This window comes from Labrus bergylta, chromosome 21 (genome assembly GCF_963930695.1).
Source record: "Labrus bergylta chromosome 21, fLabBer1.1, whole genome shotgun sequence".
In the NCBI taxonomy this organism is placed as follows: domain Eukaryota; kingdom Metazoa; phylum Chordata; class Actinopteri; order Labriformes; family Labridae; genus Labrus; species Labrus bergylta.
The window spans coordinates 14,732,803-14,750,309 of record NC_089215.1 but is presented as its reverse complement, the minus strand read 5'-3'; the positions used below and the strand labels follow the sequence as shown (position 1 = coordinate 14,750,309).

General features: G+C 43.1%; 1 protein-coding gene across 1 annotated transcript in view; it reads left to right on the top strand.

Moving 5' to 3' along the window:
- dnah9 (dynein, axonemal, heavy chain 9) overlaps positions 1–17,507 on the top strand; it is a 178,718-nt gene that overhangs the window by 95,835 nt on the left and 65,376 nt on the right. Inside the window, exons 50-57 of the mRNA XM_065950002.1 lie at positions 2,734–2,896; positions 3,177–3,300; positions 4,232–4,374; positions 7,505–7,666; positions 7,928–8,161; positions 15,462–15,542; positions 16,278–16,457; positions 17,021–17,251. Of these exons, the coding sequence (XP_065806074.1) occupies positions 2,734–2,896; positions 3,177–3,300; positions 4,232–4,374; positions 7,505–7,666; positions 7,928–8,161; positions 15,462–15,542; positions 16,278–16,457; positions 17,021–17,251 (1,318 nt within the window). The remainder of the gene's footprint in view (positions 1–2,733; positions 2,897–3,176; positions 3,301–4,231; positions 4,375–7,504; positions 7,667–7,927; positions 8,162–15,461; positions 15,543–16,277; positions 16,458–17,020; positions 17,252–17,507) is intronic.

Here is a 17,507-nt window from a genome sequence, read left to right as displayed (position 1 = left end):
ACTGGTTCAGTTAAAAGTTCAAGTAATGAAAAATCATAAGGAGAGCATTTAATTAATTCATTTATTCGACCTTTATTTAATCTGTAGAAATCTTTGAGGGCATGGCCTCAATTTCGTCACGAAAGACGTCACGAGGACAATTAAAGTACAATAAATGCATGCACACCAAAAACCAACAAAAAATGACAGGAGAAGGAAAATTGAGGTGTTCAAACTCATTCTGTGTTGAGGTCATTTGAACAAAGTCCGATGGTGGTGGCTGAGAGTCAGGGATGTCGGGTGGTAGTAGTGCCAGATCATGGATTTTGGGGCTTTTTTATGCCTTTATTAAGAGATAGGATCGTGCATCGAGTCTGAATTCGGGCACAGAGAGAGAGTGAGTGGGGGATGACATGCATGGAAGGAGCCGCAGGTTAAATTCAAACCCAGTCCGTTCGCTTGGAGGTCTATAGCCTCCATACATGGGGCATGCACACTGACCTCTAGGCTTTGGGAGCCCCCACTGACTCTTCTTTTTTCCCAGAAAATTAAAACTTTTGTTCAGTACTTTGTCATTTCGCCCAAAAACTAGTGGAAACCAAAGGGCACCTGTTTCCGCCTGAGCAATGAATCAGCTCCATGCAAACATCAGAGAAAACACTGAGCACATAATGGATACAAGGCCTGACCTTTTCAAACACAAGGTTGGTGGTTTTCATGAGATCACTTGCAGAAAGGAAAACAACAATCTGCTGTACTCAGGTTCATCTTTAGAATATTCACATATTCCTGCACACTGCAGGGTTTTTTGGTTTTCACTTATTCCCTTCCAGTTTCAAACAGCACATAATCTCTTGGATTTTTTACAGTGAGCTGAATCATATCATCATCATCATCACAGTCGGGGATCCTTCACATAAACGGGTTGACACTAAGTCAAACCGCTGTCCCCACCGTTGAAGTCATTCGCTCAGGAACATGCTTTTGATTCCCAATCAAAACTCCCTTATCTTTTCAACTCATATGACAGCATTGATCGACAGATTTTACAAAAGACTAAATGTTTATCTGCATCATGTTCCAGCCATAGACTAAATATTAATAGACGAAGCCTGAGTGATGTCATCAATCAATCGCGGTCTCCATGCTGGAAATGCTGTCTCAACCTAACGACAGGCTGAGAGCTGGAGCTGAGGCGGGTTTTAAACCTCCTGACAAACCGTTACACCGCGCCCACCTGTCAATCAGGTCAGCTACACGCCTTATTGTGAATAACTCTTATCCTTCATCAAATCAAAACTGATGAGTCATCAAAACATTCTGATCAAGACATGAACTAATCAGACCTATTTGGTTTTTTTAACCAGGCTGTAAACATGTTAATCTCTGCTGTAAAAACAGGCTTTTAGAATGGGTGTGTATGTGACTTCCTGTGCTTCTGCAGCCAGCCTCTAGTGGACACTTGTGGAACTGCAGGATTTGGCACTTCAGCATCTGATTCATTTTTCATCAGAAGAGGTCGCTGCTTGGTTCAGGCACATTCCAGCGGCCTCGCCAGTAAGGCTGGAACATTCTCTCTTTTCTGTTTTCATACTCTCCGTTACTCTCTCCCTCAACTCTTCGAGTGATTTTCTGCTGATTTTCAGCCATACTAGTAATTTTACCATCCGGGGTAAATTAAACACCCCAATTATGGAGGCTACAGTCCTCATAGCGGAAAGCCCAGGTTTGAATCCAACCTGTGGTTCCTTTGTAGTGACTCACTTCCCACTCACTCTCTCTCACTCTGTCTCTCTCTCTCTCTCTCTCTCTCTCTCTCTCTCTCTCTCTCTCTCTCTGTGTCTCCTCTCTCTTCTTGATTTCTGACTCTATCCACTGTCCTGTCTCTGTAATAAAAGTATGAGAAGCCCATCCATTCTAGTTCATGAGGGAAAAGAGTGTAGTGAGCGAGCGCACTGGTGAAAGTGACGGCAGTGAAGCTGTTGTCAGCGGCTGCCTTTCAACTGTGACACATGGACACAGGCGCTTATGACACATTGATGCTGTAGAAGAAAATAACAAGAATCTCACACAAAACAGCGGAAAAACAGGAGGAAATATCTGTTGTTTGTAACGTAAGGTTTTTATTTTCAAGGCAGTATATTAACTGTTCCCTGAGCAGGATAGTGAAACGTGCAATCAGCCAGCCTGGAGTCTTTCAATCGTGCATCCAGGCGGGCCAGTAATAACACTGAGCCCTGATAAAGCTGTGGAATCGACGGTGAAGTGTTTCTGAATTAGCATAATGAAACATACGCACTGTATTTCTACTGTGAATGAAACACCTTTTACACTCTGCTCATATCAACCTATTTGCTCCCAGTGTAAAAACAGAGAATTGTTTGGATCCTTTGATTTCTGCTCTTATGAAGCAAAGACAATCATATAATAATTTCTATGCTTTCATTGTTCTTATGGTTCATTGTTTACATAACCTTAAAGTTTTTTATGTACAGGTTTTAAGGGCATGAAGGATTTGAAAATACTTCTAGAAATGACATCACAATATGTAAACATACGAATGTAGGCAGAGCTGAAAGGGTTAACACAGTTTGTGCTGAATGAAACAGCATAAAAGAGAAGAGACAGAAAATACCAGTGTGTTTGTCTTATGAGTCACAGATTGCCCCCCCCCCCCTGCCTTTTCTCTAACCCTTCCGCTCATTCCTCCCTCACACCTCTCCCTCCCCCGGCTGTCTGCTCCTCCACATGTAGCTGCCGTATTAACAGGATCCTGGAGTCTCCGCGGGGAAACGCGCTGCTGGTCGGAGTGGGCGGCAGCGGCAAGCAGAGTCTGACCCGACTGGCTGCCTTCATCTCCAATCTGGAGGTTTTCCAAATCACCTTGAGAAAAGGCTACAGCATCGCCGACCTGAAGGTTTGAGCTGGATTACACGGATAAAAAACGTATCTCTGCACAACTCAGAATGTCAAATATTCAGATTTATCAAGTTTATAACTTCCTGATGAGGTTCAAAATCGAGTCTTACAGTGAAAGAGATAAAACACCCACAGTGTGAGAAGACAGCAGACAATACCCTGACATGATTCAGGCTTTATTATCTCTGCAAAAAAAAATTCTGTAGCCCTCTCACAGCCCACTCTCTCTCTCTCTCTCTCTCTCTCTCTCTCTCCCACTCTCTCTTCTTGTCACACAGGCCGACCTGGCGTCCCTCTACATCAAAGCTGGCGTGAAGAATATTGGCACCGTGTTCCTGATGACTGACGCCCAAGTGGCAGACGAGAAGTTCCTCGTTCTGGTCAACGATCTGTTGGCATCGGGTAACAGCAGGCGTCGCTAATTACTGCGTGTCATGTTTGTGTAAGACAGAGAGAGAGGGGAATGCTTTTGCTTTCAGCAACAACAAATCACTGTGCTGCCATTTCTGCTGCTTTTCTCATCGACGACAACGAGCAACAACAAGTGAGAGATGGAGGGTCAAATCCAGAGTTATACGCCGCTTTGAAAGGCTACAACACAGTAAAATGAATAGTGCACACACTTGGATTGTTCAAGGATTATGTTGCAGCCGTTATAACCTGTTTCACTGCTGCAAGCTGAAGAATCTACCTGAGCGATTTCTTAACTTTTTGGACATAATTTAAACCCCATGTTGAAAGGAAAAACGGGTGTCCACGTTTATACAATAGCACGTAAAGATTTTTAAAGATAATCAAATAAATGTGCTGAATTAAGAGATATATCTGCAAGTCAAACTCTGACAAATGGCGTCCCTCTTCTTAATAAAGCAAATTATACTCTGAGAGTTAAGGTCATTTCGTGGGTCAAACCAAAGCAGGTCTTAAACTAAGAAGAAAACGGGGGGCATTTTTAAGGACGCGGCCCCTGTGGTGGAGCATTATATCAGGAATTAAGAAATTAGAATGTTTTAAAACGGAGCGCCTAAGCACAAACATCTGAACTTCAGCAGGCTAGGTGCTGCTGTTTAGATGTCTACATACATCATCTTTGCTCGGCTGTAACTTCAGCAGCTGTCTGCATTAGCATAAGCCCTCGGTGTGAACTTGTGCTGCTTCCACCTCTATTAACACACCTGCATCTGATAGAAGAGCCTCACTGTCAGGTATGATCCTGTACTGATAAGAAGGTGCTGGAGAGTTCTTGCACAAGTTAAGCTAATAGAAAACTTCTTCCTGCAGTCATGTGCTTTCTTCTCATGGTAGGTGATGTGTGTGGTTTCATTATTTCCAGGAGAGATCCCTGACTTGTTCCCCGATGACGAGGTTGAGAACATCATCGGCGGCGTGAGGCCAGAGGTCCGAGGCTCGGGACTGATGGACACACGGGAGAACTGCTGGAAGTTCTTCATCGATCGAGTCCGCAGACAGCTCAAGGTGAAGCAGTCAGACAAGTAGAGGATGCGGGAAGCTGCCTTTGTTCTTTGTTTCTCTGCGTTTCACTCCTAATCATGCAGAATAAGAAATTCTCAGACTCTCTTTGAGGGGCATTCAGCGTTAATCTCTCGTAGAACTGCGTCAGCATTTGACCCTCTCTAAATATAACTAAAGCATGCGTCCTCACACTCTCATTTACCATTCCAAAATAACAAAAACCCTCTGAGTTGGATAAACATCTGTCATTATGATGAAGCCTTCCCCCAGACAATTTTCTTTCCTGACATTTTCAGATGAACTTGAACACTTTCGGAGGCGGCGGGCGTCGTTATAAATCACAGGCGTGAGCAGAAAAGCCGGCGTTTAGCTGCGGATAATTCCACCAACGTGTAGCCGCTTTGTTCCCCCTGGGGAGAGAGAGGGAATCCAGGGGGCTGCTTATCCAGTCATTATTACAGTGTGCACCACCACCCACATCCTCCACCCTCCTCCTCGTTCCCTGCTCCAGCCTCCCCAGGCTGGAGAGTGAATAAATGGGAAGGCAGTCCCACGGGCGCACGCTTGTGCAGAGTGGATTTCAAACTATCTGGCTCTCTGTCGAACACATTGTCTGTCTGGATGGAGGGAGGGAGCGCTTTCCCAAAAATGTTGGATATCTGATTCAAAATGTTTGCTTGGAAATTGTCTCTGTGTATAACTCTGCATGTAGAGCGCCGGTTTGAATACTGAGACAAGAATTTAAATCATTATTACGAGACCTTTTAGGAGAATTTGGTTCTGAACACCGGTACCCAACATCTCTGTGAGAAACAGAGACAACTTTAAAGGAGCTGCAGGACAATTACTGAGGAGGATATATTTAAAAAACTCTGCACACATAATTTTATATTCACAGTTATAGTCACGTGCATGAGACAAAGTGAAGCTTCCTCATTTGCTGCTTTAAAGTGAAAAATATGCAACAATGAGGAAAGAGAATTGTTCTAAATTCACATTAACTGAAAAACTAAAATCCATTTCACAACGAATCTTCAATGAATTGTGGATCCTGTATGTGGTTGAATGTAGAAAATCTTAGCTAATTATTTTTGCACAATAGTCCAAAAAAGAAGCTATTTGCTCTTTTTTGGGGGGGGCTTCAAGGTACACCTACATTACATTTTTTGACAAATTGCCGATGTATACACAGATTTATAAAAGTGATCAAACACAGAGCACTGTGATCTATACCATCCGGTGTATACATAAGATGCACAATTCTTCAAAAAAATGTGTGCTGCGTCTTATCAACCGGTGCGACAAATATACCATTATGAAAAGCTGAAGCACCCGCGGCCATTACCACGAGTGCAGCCGCCACCATCACACACTGCAGGCGACCTGATGCAATTGAAAATTCAATTCCACCCATTGTGTATTGCACGCATAGCGACACAGACCAGGCTTTCTGCGAGACTTTTCACCATTTGTTATCCCTCATGAGGTCATAATCATGAATTTAAGGAAAACGGTGGTATATATATATATATATATATGTATAGGCTACTTCAAAACTTTCACTGCACAACTACCGTATTGTAGCTAGTAGGAGAGCAAACTCCACAAAGTGAAAACAAACTGAACTAAAAGAGCGACACAGCTGCACAGAAACTGAAAGTTAAAGACTTTGCTGAACATGATAGAAATCGACACGCAGGAAGACAGTTTAACATTTTTTCTGTCTCTGACTCTAACAAACCTGCATCTTGCGACTTGTGCTCCACATTTGACGGTATTTATTTGTATTTTAATGTCTTTTAACCTCCTCCTTTTCTAAAACCCTCCTGGTCTTATTGGGCTGTATTCAACTTCTTTTTTTCTGCTTTCTTTGTCTTTTAATAGACAGACTAATGCTAAATTCATTGGACCTCTTTCAGAAAGTTGAATTGATGAAAAACAGTCTTGAAAGTCTTAATTTATGGACTTTAGACTGGCTGTATGAGAATTATTTTCAATCTTGAACTTTGTTTATTAAAGTTTCTCTTTATAAATGTGAAAATCTACTAAATTAAATGTTTTTATAAAAGTGTGTATATGCACCGAAAGACGTATAGATTCATACTTTACTTCACCTTTTCTGACTCCTAGAAGAAATAAAAGTAACATTTCTTAACTGCTAAGACAGCTTTAGAGACATGACCTCCAACCCATCGTGGGAAAACCAGGTCTTCTTTTTTATTTCCAGATGCTGAGGATAGGTCAGTTCATGCTCACTCAGCCATTCAGGATGCACCGCCTACAGACCAACAAACGACGATCAATCGCACAAAAGAGCAGACACCGACAAAACAGGATGACAGCCACAGATCCACAAAACAGACTAACACTCGCACACGACCACAGACAATCTATACAAAAGACGAAATTAAGGAAATTTCCACCAGGGCCATATCGTGCTGCAGGTGACAGATCAGAAGATTTTTTTACGTTGACATGTGATTAAATACGTTTTCTTCTCTGATTACACTTTCAAAGTTTTTACAAAAAGTACTCTCTCGGTGTGTAACGACATTTCACAGTGAAAGTTAAACATGTCAGCAGCTTTTTTCCGTCTTCAGTGTGGATCATCATCAGAAGTGTCTGTGGGTGTTCCTCCTGAGTGCTTGTCTCCTCAGTCTGCTGTGAGCGAGCATCTGGCTGAGCTCCTCAACAAGCCAGCTGTTTGTCTGCGACAGAGAGAATCAGTCTGACGCAGCCCTCAGCTCAAAACTCGCTTTAACACACACGCCTGCCGGAGGCTTTATTTGCTTAATGATGTAGCTGCAAATAATGAATTCTCAGTTTTCTTTTCCCCCTCTTGACCCTGAAGGAGTGTTAATCAGAGCCGGAGTTTTCTCCCTCTCTCTCCTCAGTCTGACTCCTGGAGAGAAAGAAAACGATTCTGATCGCACTGCTGTATCAGACTTCACACTCAATTCTCTTTGACCTTGCTCTGTGTGTGTGTGTGTGTGTGTGTGTGTGTGTGTGTGTGTGTGTGTGTGTGTGTGTGTGTGTGTGTGTGTGTGTGTGTGTGTGTGTGTGTGTGTGTGTGTGTGTGTGTGTGTGTGTGTGTGTGTGTGTGTGTGTGTGTGTGTGTGTGTGTGTTTTGCAGGTAGCTCTGTGTTTCTCTCCGGTGGGGAGCAAACTGAGGGTTCGCAGCAGGAGGTTCCCCGCCGTGGTGAACTGCACAGCCATCGACTGGTTTCACGAGTGGCCACAGGATGCGCTGGAGTCCGTCAGCCTCAAGTTCCTGCAGGAGGTGGACAATGTCGAAGTGAGAAAGGCTCATGCTTTAATATTATACACACAGGGATACTAGCACCCACAAAAATGATGTTCACAGTCTGAGAATATAATTTCAAATGTCAGGCAGCGTGACACTACCGCTGTGATATTAATTCCAGGAGCAAACCGTAGGCCATGAGAATTAAACTCAGTCCCTGAGCTCCAGGAAATATTTCTCTGCTGCTAAATCTGCACCGTCACCTCTTTTAATGCCGACTAACCACTTCTGTGATTTAAATTTCTCCTGCAGCCTCAGGTGAAGGACTCGGTGAGTAAATTCATGGCCTACGTCCACATGAGTGTCAACCAGACGTCCAAAGACTTCCTGGCCAACGAGCGGCGCTACAACTACACCACGCCCAAATCGTTCCTGGAGCAGATCAAGCTGTACCGTAGCCTGCTCGGACAGAAGAGCAAGGACCTCGCCACCAAGATGGAGCGGCTGGAGAACGGCCTGCAGAAGCTCAAAGGCACCTCTGCTCAGGTACTGTCCTCACATATGCATTGGAAAATGAAACCACAAAAGGTGCCCAATTTAAGACGCACGCCCCAAACTGATCACACACAGTGTCTTTGAGGGAGTTAATCAGAGCTTCACAAAAGATAACCCTGAAAAACATTATTATGACTATGACATGAAAGGATGCCAAATGGGTTGGATATTAAACCTAAACTAAAGAAAATTATAAAAGGTTGAGAGTCCGACTCTACCACTGAGCCCCACCTGGCCCTGTTTTTTTAGTTTGCACTCCTAGCTACTGCCACTGTTTTCTTTAAATGCATGATTATGCACGCATAGGTGTGACCTGGATGCCATATTGGCTTAAATTAAGAGCAGGTTTACAGTCAATAGGTGTCATCTGTTGGTCAGACGGCTGGCATCTTGTTTTGGAATAATGTGGATTATTTTGACACTTTATATAAAAGCCTTAATGAATATTAATAAATTAAAACAACATTTTAAGACATTTACAGACGCACGGAGAGTTTATGGTCTGATAGAGGTTCTATCAGATCTGTAAGGTCCTGAATAGTTTATTTAAACATCAAGGATTTATTTCAGTTTGACTTTATGAGCTTCTGAGTGACAGTTCTGTTCAAGCTTATGGGGGATTTTATGAAACAATAACTTGGTTATGAGGACTTTTGATCCGCTGTCTGTTAGAGAGACGATGTGTGTCGACACAAACTTCATGAACCTTCAAGGAGATTTAATGTAAGATTATAAACTGTTATATGGAGTTTGTAAAGTTGGATTTATCCTTTATGTAAAGTGTTATAAATGTGTTTATACATGTATATCACCTTCATAAAAAGGGCTAACTTGGTTTGGTTTGTTTATCTTTTTGAACTGAAGTATCTTCATCTTGTATTAGTTATAGATTAATGTATCCGTTTATAGCCTCTCCTGGATTTCTTGAAAGTGTCTCTCCTTTAATAATGAAGCTGCAGCAGAGATTAAAAATGATCAGAATCAAATATGAAGTGTCAAAAACTCGAAAATCAGGTTTTTCCCGTAACCTCTCCGATGTCTTCTTGTATTTACCACTTGGAAGAAACGGGAACAGTTCATCAAACGCGCAGATTTGATCCAATAAATCCAGCGAGAGTTGATGTTTAAAGGGGACATATTTTGAAGAATCCACTTGTACAGTGTTTGTGAACATATATTTGGGTAACCTGAGTGTCTACTGACCCACAAAATGTGAACCCATCCAGTCCTTTGTTTGTGGTCTGCATAAGTCTTACAACACAGAGAAAAATGCTCCGTTTCTAATTTGCTCTCCTTGTGATGTCACAGTGGGATACTGGTAAAAAAAAATCCCTACCCCTCCCCTGATATCTCCACCCATGGACTCCACCCCCAGCCTAGAACAAAACTTTTGCGCAGGTTGGCCATTTTTATTCTCACTACAGAGGAGTGATGTCTACTGGGGGACTCATTGCATTTAAAGAGACACACACACCAAAACAGAGCGTTCTGAGAGAGCTGGTTTATACAGGGTCACAATCCTCCTCTGGTGCTTGATTCATGTTATATTTTGACCAAAGCACAGCACAGATGTTTCATTTAGACCACAGGGGACTGTTTGAAAAGGTGGAAGAGGGGGATAACATGTCCTCTTTAAAGTTGCTGATAGTTTTATTGCAAATCAAAGTACAACAAAAAATATATTTAGTGGCTCGAATGACCTTAAAAAACATGTAATGCCTATCATTCAACGTGACTGCTGAGCCTGTGGTCAATGACGGTATATGCTGTGACCCGTCTTACTCCCAGGTGCGCTCTGCACTCTGACTCATAGACGCGCCTCTCTACCTGTGGAGGGCGCACACAAATAATGATCTTAGTATCTTGTATCCAAATCCTCCTCGCTCCGTGTCTGATCGGGTAAAAAAAACAATCTCAAATATAAAACATGCAGCAAAAAGTAATGGAGCGGTGTGTCGGTCATACAGCAGCCGTTGTCAACAGACTGTTGTCATGGAGACAGGACAGGTGAGTAGCACTTTTTTTTCTCAGCGCACAGCTAGTGCTTTTCTGCACGGAAAAAACGCTATGTGAATAAGGGACCTAAGTGTGCGTAAGTTGTAGTGTTAGTTCATGTTGTGGTTTGAATCAGATTGTTGTATCATGTTTAATGGAGCAGAAATGTCCGTGGTAAACTTTTCGTCCTCTCTTTATTTTTGTCATTTTTTTTATATTTCTTTGCATCACTTCAAGTATCCTTCTTAAACATGGAACACCTGGATCCATTAGTCCTGATGTTTACCATCCACACACACACCTTCTCTGAACACCGCTCTGTATGAATAATGTAACAGCAGGTCTGTGTGTGAAGCCGCTCTAATTATAGAGGATCAACCCCCCCCCACACACACACAAACACACACACACACACACACACATACATAATTTCACCCTCACATAACGTACTGATCTGAAGCTTTACATAAACATGCCCACACACACCCACCTGCACGGAGTCACACTCATGCATAAATACTCCCAACACACAAGTGACATCAGTGTGTGTCCTGTGTTTTCGTTTCTTCACACACACGTTCAGGGGCCGTATGGTAATAGAGGAGGCTCCTGTGTGTGTGTGTGTGTGTGTGTGTGTGTGTGTGTGTGTGTGTGAGTGAGTGTGTGTGTGTGTGTGTGTGTGGTGTGTGTGTGTGTGTGTGTGTGTGTTTCTGTTGGTGTTGCTATAAGAGCTGTTATTTAACATTCACAGTAAGAGAATGTTTGGCTCACCAGGGGCTGCTGTGGTCATGATAAACAACCAGGGTTAACACCACTGTGTGTGTGTGTGTGTGTGTGTGTGTGTGTGTGTGTCTCTGAGTGTGTGTGGCTGTAGGGGATGTTGTTTAAGTGTATGAGTCACCCGCTCCCCAGAGGACACATTAGATCCATGTTTTTTTCCTCATCAATTTTGTCCCACCTTTGGCTGCGCTGGTCTTTGGTAGTGTCTGCGGTTGTGTGTGTGTGCGTGCGTGTGTGTGTGGGTACATGCGTGTCAGCACCCACCCACTCATCTTCTCATAAATTCTCATTGAAGGGCACACACATGTATGAGCTGTGATACTAGTTTATCTAGTGGAAATGTTAGTAGCCATATGAGCAGCCATGGGAGTCGTACAGGTTGTCGTAGTGAAGCAGTAGTAGGAGGATTATGAATCATAGTAGTACTAGGTTTGGAGTCTGGGTGTCATCCTCGACAGCACCCAATCATACCAAGCTCACATCAATGATGACACTCGATCCGCTTATTGTCGTCTGCGTAACATTATCGCCTCTGCCCATCCCTCACACCCGAAAATATCGTTCACACCCTGGTTACATCTCGTATTATCTACTGCAACTCCCTCTTTGCTCTCCCTCTCAAGTCCGTCCACAAACTTATACTGCACCAGAACTCTGCTGCTCACGTCATCTCCAGAACCTCCCTCCGTTAATCACATCACTCCTGTTCTTCAGCAGCTTCATCGGTTACATATCGTATCCACTTCAAGGTTCTGCTCGTCACCTTTAAGGCCTAACATAGCCTTCCTTACTCCTCTGTACCTCTCTGAACTCCTGCACTCTCAGGTCTTCTTCCATTAAACTCACTGCACCACGCACCCGCCTGACCACCGTGTGGTCCAGAGCCTTTGGAACTCTCTCCCACCAGACACCTGTAATATTGACTTTCTCCATTTTTAAATCTCAACTCAAAACACATCTTTTTCAACTGGCACATTCAGTCTGACCATTAAACATCAGGTCTCATAAATCCTCTTCACAATGATTTTGATCCAAAATGCAGCAGCACGACTCGTTTTCATCCTCCCAAATAGAACACGTCACTCCTTTGTTCATCTCCCTCAACTTCCCTCGGCTTCCAGTTTCTGCTCACATCAAATATAAAACTCTGCTGCTTAATTACAAAACAGCGACAAAAACGACTCGCTTTGAGGAGTCAGAAGACGAGAAAAGAAACATACAAGCTCAAGTCCATTTAACATTTATACACTATGATTCTACCAGACCGGAGTCCACAAACCTGCTGTTTGTAGCAACAATTTGACACGAGATCTCACAGGAACTCTGATGATCAAACGTGACTTCAGAGGAAAAACAAATATGGAGTCGTAGAAGAATCAAAATAAAAAGAATAGTGTTTAAAGAAGTTGCAAATCATACCTATAGAAAGAATGAATAGCTGTAGCAGTTCAGTTATAAATGTATGATAAAATGAAAATATTTCAGGCTTATCTCAAACCAATACAAGTCAGATGCTGCAGAAAAGTAAAGATGGCGGTTTCTACTTAAGGAAAAAAAGTGCAAACATAAACGCGAGCATCCAGATGTCTCTTTGTTGCATGAATGAAGCTGAATTTAGCCACCACGAGTCTATAAGCCCTCGCACACGTGGATGGATGTTTGTAAAGTCTCTTCCTTTAGAATCAAATCTGAGGCTGCTTTAAGAAACAATAGTTTGAATGTGAATGTGCTGCAGCGGGGAGGGGGAGCGGGCTGTTTTTATAAAGACAGGCAGCGACAGAGACGTGTTTTTTTCTGCTGCAGTTAAGCACAGCAGCACCAGTATTCAATATCATCCACGTCTCCCACCAATTAGTTTGTCCTTCTCTCCCCGCTATCCCCCCCCGCCTCTTCTCCCCTCCTGCCTATTCATCATGTTGATGGCTCACTCGGTGCTCGTCTGATGTTCGACCGAATCTTTTTGCACAGAATCGTCGCAGCCCAAAAGGGGCCGTCTTCTCCCTGAGGCAGATCTCCTTCCTGTTTGTTAATTAGCTGAAAGACAAGCATGAAAACCCGTCTGTTTTTATTTCCCCAGTGCAACGTTTTGATGGAGTCGGACGCTAACGCAGAGCCCTATTTGTCGGGGAGTTATGAGGAGTTTGTAACAGCTTTAATCTCTCTGTACAACCGCCTTTGGTCTGTGCGTTTCTCTCTCTGTGTGTGTTTGTGTGTGTATGTGTGTGTTTCCTGATAGCAGCTCTTGATCCAAAAGCTTTTATTTTTTCTCCAGATATGCATGCCATTCATCTTTTTTCCTCCCCTTTATCTGCCCGGACAGAATCAGATTTTTGTTCTACTATTTGTCTAAAGGTCACAGCTTGGTCTGCAGCTCAATTCTGCAGGGCACGAAATGTTCTCTGCAAAGGTTTAGGCCCTTTGTGAAACCTCTTTTGTCCCCCCCTTCTTCTAAGCCACAGAATCCTCTTTACTGCATTGAAGCATTGAGGAGATGTTTAGGTTCCAATTAAATTGCCATCGAGCTCGATTGTATTTCCAATAAGATCCAACGAGCGTACACACAACAAAACAAACCATCAGTCCTTCAAACCCGCTCAGAGATTCAATTAGATGATAGTGATAGATTCATTAATGCTCGTGATATACACACTGATTGCTACTCATACAATTTAATGAGATGAAAATAGATTATCAACATTGTGTGCACTATCGACCCCTCCCCTCGTATTACTGCATGTGTGACTATCTTCCAACCATCTAAGTCTGGAATAACTTGGAATTGTGAAAATAAGAAGAAGAATTATAATTATTAGAGAATATTTTGCAAAATGTCTTTCTCTCCAAGAGTGAGAAAAGACGTATTCAATCCATAGACTGTAAATTTGAAGCCTGAGTGACATCACCCGCCTGTTCCTGTAGGGGGCGCTGGAGTCCCATCAATGGCGGTCTCCATGCTGGAAATGCTGTCTCAGTCTAACTTTAAGTCAACCTAACAACAGGCTGAGAGCTGGAGCTGAGGCGGGTTTTAAGCCTCCTGACAAACTGTTACACCGCGCCCGCCTGTCAATCATGTCAGCTACGTGCCTATCTTTGGATAACACATTTGGATATCATTTTTAAAAACAAAACGGAGCCGTTTAAAAAAATTCACCCCTTACAGTGTGAGCCATGATGAAAATAACTAATCAGACTTTCCAGTCATGGAGAAGACATGATGGAAGAAGCACAATGTTGTATAGTTTTTATAGAGAAGACTTATCGTGTATTTTGGTGACTACTATTTTATTTAATATATTTTTCATATAAATTCCAACACACCTACCGTAAAATCCGGTGTATGCACTTTAAATACCCATTTTCTCATCTTAAAAGTGTGCTGCATCTTATACCCCGGTGCGACCAATAAACCAGTATAAAATGCTGAAACGCCCCGTCATTACCGTGAGTGCTGCCGCCACCATCACACACTGCATGTGACCTGACGCATTTAAAAATTCCTCCCCATTCATTGTGTGTTGCCAATGATTGCACGCTGTGTTGGGAAACACAGCGACACAGAGCAGGCTGGCTGCACAACTTTTTAACATCTTTTCTCCCTCACGAGGTCATAATCATGCATTTACAGAAAACAGTGGCATATTGTTTGGAAAATAAAAGTGACCAGCGGAGTTGGGCAGCACAACCCTGCAGGCTGTTAGTACTTCAGCACTTTCACTGTGGGCTGAGAGCTCGACTACCGTACTGCAGCTAGTAGGAGAGCAAACTCGACAAAAAGAAAACAGACGGAACTAAAAGAGCAACACAGAAACTGAACATTGTAGACTTCGCTGAACGCAACAGAAATCATCATGTAGATAGACAGATTAAACCTTTTTTCTCCCTGGGAGACCCCCGAAATCAGACTGTGGCGGCTGTGGTTGTGGCTCAGTGGTAGAGCCGGTCGTCTCTCAACTGGAAGGTCGGGGGGTTTGATCCCCAGCTCCTGCAGCTACATGTCTGATGTGTCCTTGGACAAGACACTTAACCCCAAGTTGCTCCCGCTGCTTCGTCGGCGGTGTGTGAATGGATGAGTTAATACTGATGGACTCTTTACTCAGCAGCCTCTACCATCAGTGTGTGAATGTGTAGCTGTGACCTGCGGTGTAAAAGCACTTTGAGGAGTCTGTTCCTGTCCATGTTTTACTCTTCTGATCAATTATTGAGCATTTCACATTTCTGTATAAACCACCTTCGTCTGTGAAGTAACACGTAAAGGTAGCCTTAGTGCAGAAAAATGACTTTAAATATAGCAGAGTAGCTGAATGAAGGAGCAAGTATGTGAATAAATCTACCTTCACTCACTGGTGTTTGTTTACTGAACATTTATAAACCTTTGTCTTACCGTGCGTGCAGAATTTAAGACATTTTAATGAGGAGAGACTGTTTCCATTCTCGTTTGGTGATTACGATGTTCACTTCATTCATCCAGATCTGCAGTAACATGACCTCCTGCTCTCCCCGTCTCCTCCTCTGATAGGTGGACGACCTCAAGGCCAAGCTGGCGGCTCAGGAAGTGGAACTGAAGCAGAAGAACGAGGACGCTGACAAGCTGATCCAGGCAAGAACGTGTGCTTTTTATTAAAAACAGCTTAAAATCTGTCTGTTCCCTGACTTGTTGTATGTCTTTGTGCAGATGCGTTCATGTACCTCTCTTAGTGCTTTCACTCATTGTAGTGGTGAGCCGCATGTTTGAACGTGAAACATGTTCACTCTGACTTTCTCTGTCTTCTGTTTTCTTGTGTAACTGATAGCTCTCAGACGTGTCTGGTTGTAAACATTGGTTAACTGCACCATGTTTTTGTTAAGTATAACCGTACCTTTATGTCAACTATAGAGCTGCAGGAAAGGTTAGGGCTTTTAGGGGTTAGGGCTAAATGTTAGAATTTTCTGCCTTTTGTTGTTTTGCAAAAATTAGATGTTAATTTGGAATCTCAGAATAGTGTTCAGCATTTTTCACAACTGCTTGACATTTTTCAAAGAATGAGGAATGGATCAATCTGAAAAAAGCAACTGGCAGATCAATCATTAACAAAACTAATCCTCACTTAAATTTTCTCTCACTGCCGGATTGTTTTTTTTGTCAGCACTTCAAAATGACCTTGTGCAAATTCAAATATATTTAGAATCCTTTGATTCCCCTTTTTTCTGTTTTTCTCTTTACAGTTTATGTTTAACACTAGATGATTTGTTCAGGGTGTTGTTGTCTTTTCATCCTATTCATGCTGTGAAAACGAAGCCACTGAGTGAACTTTCCCTGATAACAGAGGAATAAAACTTGCATGCCGTTTCTCAGGTTGTCGGTATAGAAACAGAAAAGGTGTCCAAGGAGAAGGCAGTGGCTGACGAAGAAGAGCAAAAGGTGGCGGCCATCGCTGTGGTGGTCAGTGGCAAACAGAGAGACTGTGAGGAGGACTTAGCCAAGGCGGAACCAGCTTTGCTCGCTGCTCAGGATGCCCTTAACACTCTGAATAAGGTCAGTAACTGTGTTATCTCCCGCTGTGTCTTATTGATTTACTCCATCATACTCCTCTTTCTTAGATTTCTTCTTTTCAAAGAGCCGTTGTGTTTTTTTTCTCTTTCTTTGATTTGTTTTTTCCAGCTTCAGTTGGATAACTTTTGTCAACACAGGCCTTGAACTGTATAGAAGATTATTGAATCACAGGATTTAGCCGAGTCTTTGCTAAAATAATGTCTTCTTTATGTTCTCCGGGCATTTAACTTCATCCTCACATCCCTTGTAGGTTTATGAGCAGCCTGTGGGGATTTTCAAAAAACAGCCTCTGTGTTTAAAAGGTGCTCTCTGTTCAAACAAGCAGAACCGACAGTTCAATCACAGCTTAGAGCGCTCTAAAGATGCCCTAATTAGAATTCTCTGTTGTCTTCTCAAAGTCAGCACAGGTTCTTCTTCCTTTATTCTCAGCTTTGACTTTCTCTCTCTCGTTTTTCCCCCGGCAGACGACAAAGATATGCACTTGTTCAAACTCAATTAAATCATTGCTCTTTCATTTTTCCGTCCATTATTCTCGCCTGCTTCAGAACAACCTGACAGAGCTGAAGTCGTTCGGCTCTCCGGTGGCGGCGGTGACCAACGTCACAGCGGCTGTCATGGTCCTGATGGCACCTGGTGGCAGAGTCCCAAAGGATCGCAGCTGGAAGGCTGCAAAGGTGATGATGGCCAAAGTGGACGCATTCCTGGATTCTCTGATAAATTTCAACAAAGAGAACATCCCCGAGGCTTGCCTCAAAGCCATTCAGCCTTACCTGCAGGTGAGCGTTTCAATTAGCCCCAATTCGTTAAAGTCAACACTAACGGCGCACAGTGTGCAATGTCTGTCGCTTGGCAGGTTCAGCTAATAACTCATAAATTTAGCGGGGGCGTGACTACAGTGACAGTGGCACATTACGGCTGTCGAGCATCCAAATGACAGCCAGAGAAATCATGCAGTTAATGAAGCGTTACAAATTTAACAGCCGCCCTGATCATAGAGCTCAATGGAGCAGATGTGAGGTTAGACAGTGCAGC